The sequence below is a fragment of the Rhinopithecus bieti genome, unplaced genomic scaffold, assembly GCF_001698545.2.
Source record: "Rhinopithecus bieti isolate Rb0 unplaced genomic scaffold, ASM169854v2 scaffold_30687, whole genome shotgun sequence".
NCBI lineage: Eukaryota > Metazoa > Chordata > Mammalia > Primates > Cercopithecidae > Rhinopithecus > Rhinopithecus bieti.
In genome coordinates, this window is record NW_016813366.1 from 1,283,205 (window position 1) to 1,285,499 (window position 2,295).

The 2,295-nt window shown below is 52.6% G+C and overlaps 1 protein-coding gene across 1 annotated transcript in view; it reads left to right on the forward strand.

Annotated features, from left to right (window-relative positions):
• Positions 1-664: 664 nt before the first annotated feature.
• The window catches only part of MSH2 (mutS homolog 2), a 75,455-nt gene continuing 73,824 nt past the window's right edge, over positions 665-2,295 (forward strand). The window contains exon 1 of the mRNA XM_017848022.1: positions 665-1,000. Coding sequence (XP_017703511.1) covers positions 790-1,000 — 211 coding nt within the window. The 5' untranslated portion in view covers positions 665-789. The remainder of the gene's footprint in view (positions 1,001-2,295) is intronic.

Consider the following 2,295-nt stretch of genomic DNA (forward strand, 5'->3'; position numbering starts at 1 on the left):
TATCTTCTAACGTACCATTTCATTTACTTGCTATATTCATTATCTGAATCTTCTCATTTTAGAATGTAAGCAGAATAAAGGCAGTAATTTTTCTTTTTACTGGTGATCCTCAGAGCCAAGAGCAGTCTGGGACGTAGCAGGCCATATAAATGTTTTTGAATGAGTGAATCATCAACGAGTGGACGAAACGATAATGTGGCTAATAGGCAGCAGTTAAGGAGGCTGTGTAGAATAAACCCGTAATCCCGATGTTGGCAGTTTGCTTAAAAAGAAAAAGGGAGGGGCAGCTGGAGAGGGGCATACGTTTCAACAAAATACTGGGAGGAGGAGGAAGGCTAGTTTTGTTTTGTTTTGTTTTGTTTTCAAGTTTCCTTCTGATGTTACTCCCATGCTTCCGGGCACATTACGAGCTCAGTACTTGCCGGAAATCTTCCACCTAGTGGCTGCCTACCCTTGCATCCACCCACCCAGGGGCTCCAAGCCTTGGGCCTGAGAAAACACTGAGAACTGCTTTCTATCAAGGATGCAGGTCTGCGGGTCTGCGCGCGACCTAGGCGCAGGCATGCGCAGTAGCTAAAGTCCCCAGTGTGCGCGGGAAGCTGGGCAGCGTCTGCTTATGATTGGTTGCCGCGGCAGACTCCTACCCACCGAAACGCAGCCCTGGAAGCTGATTGGGTGTGGCCGCCGTGGCCGGACGCCGCTCGGGGGACGTGGGAGGGGAGGCGGGAAACAGCATAGTGGGTGTGGGGTCGCGCAGTTCCTTCTGCCAGGAGGTTAGGAGGTTCCGACATGGCGGTGCAACCTAAGGAGACGCTGCAGCTGGAGAGCGCGGCCGAGGTCGGCTTCGTGCGTTTCTTTCAGAGCATGCCGGAGAAACCGACCACCACGGTGCGCCTTTTCGACCGGGGCGACTTCTATACGGCTCACGGCGAGGACGCGCTGCTGGCCGCCCGGGAGGTGTTCAAGACCCAGGGGGTGATCAAGTATATGGGGCCGGCAGGTGAGGGCGAGGACGGCGCGTGCTGTAGGGGGACCCGGGGCCCTGTGGCGCGACTCCATTCTCGCCTCAGAAAGTGGGTGGTGAGCAGCCTCTCCAGCGCGGAGGCACGGGAGCGGAACGTTGTGCTGGTGGGAATTCCGCCGTCCCCAGGTTCTGCTTGGGTCCGGAGGGACGCCCCCCTCAGCCCTGAAACCCGTGCCTCTCCAGCCGTCCCGGATCTGAGCTTGTGATCACGGAGTGTTTACGTCGTGCCAGGCGTTTTAATGCATTGTTCTAGTTCATTTTCCAGCAGTTGCATTCCTCGCCGTGGCCCTACATGTAGCGCTCATTAGAAACACGGCCAGAATCTCTTATTACAAACAGCAGCCACGAGTGAGATTTAAAATAGAGGGGGTTTAGGAGACCCTTTCATGCCATCCACGTAATTCTGCTCCCACGACGCTCCCATTTATACCGCCGGTCCAGCTAAGGGGCTGGTAATGGAGCGCCCTTGAGGGGCAGTATGATGAAGTGGTCAGGACCAACGGACTCTGGAGCTGGGCTGCTTGGGATCAAGTCGCTGCCCCTCTGCTTATTAACGTGTGACCTTGGGCTAGTCATGGACGCTATCTGCTTTAGCTCAGCATTCAGTGCTCTCCGTCACCCGACCCCATCTATCCAGCATTCTCTCTCCCTGGAAAGCTACAAACGTCTCACCCTATGTGGGCCAAATGTTCTGGATAGGCCTAGTTGACCTCTTTTCTCCCTGTTTTCTTTGCGCTTTTTTGCAGCTATGTAGTTATGCTAATGAAAAGAGCATCCTAGGGGGAGTAGAGTTGTGGGTTCTAGTCCTGACTAGAGGACTGGTGCAAATGCAATGCTCCTGATGCAAAAGGTTTCATTCGTTAGACAGAAATGTGTTAGGCAGGGTTATGGACACTAGATGGAAAAGAAATACCTCTACTGTCATAGAGATCACTATTGGAGAGCAAGGCAGAAAATATTACAATTCAAGTTGGGGGGTTATGGGTGTGAGGTTGCAAGAGACGCCAAGGCAAGATCGCCAAAAACCGGAGACGTCGGAAGAGGCGTTGTATGAGTCGCCAAAGTCCACGCTGAGTCTTGGCGGACTATAGGTTTGCTAGGGAGAGGGCTTGGAAGGAGGTGATTGGCGTTGGTGGTGTAGAAAAGGAAGGTGTGGAAACTGGCCCAGGTGGGTGGGGTTAGATGACAAAAGGTTTTTCATGTTGTGTTGAGCTGTTGGAATTTTATGCTGTGGGCAATTAAAAGTCTGAAGTTTTTTTTTTTTTTTTTTT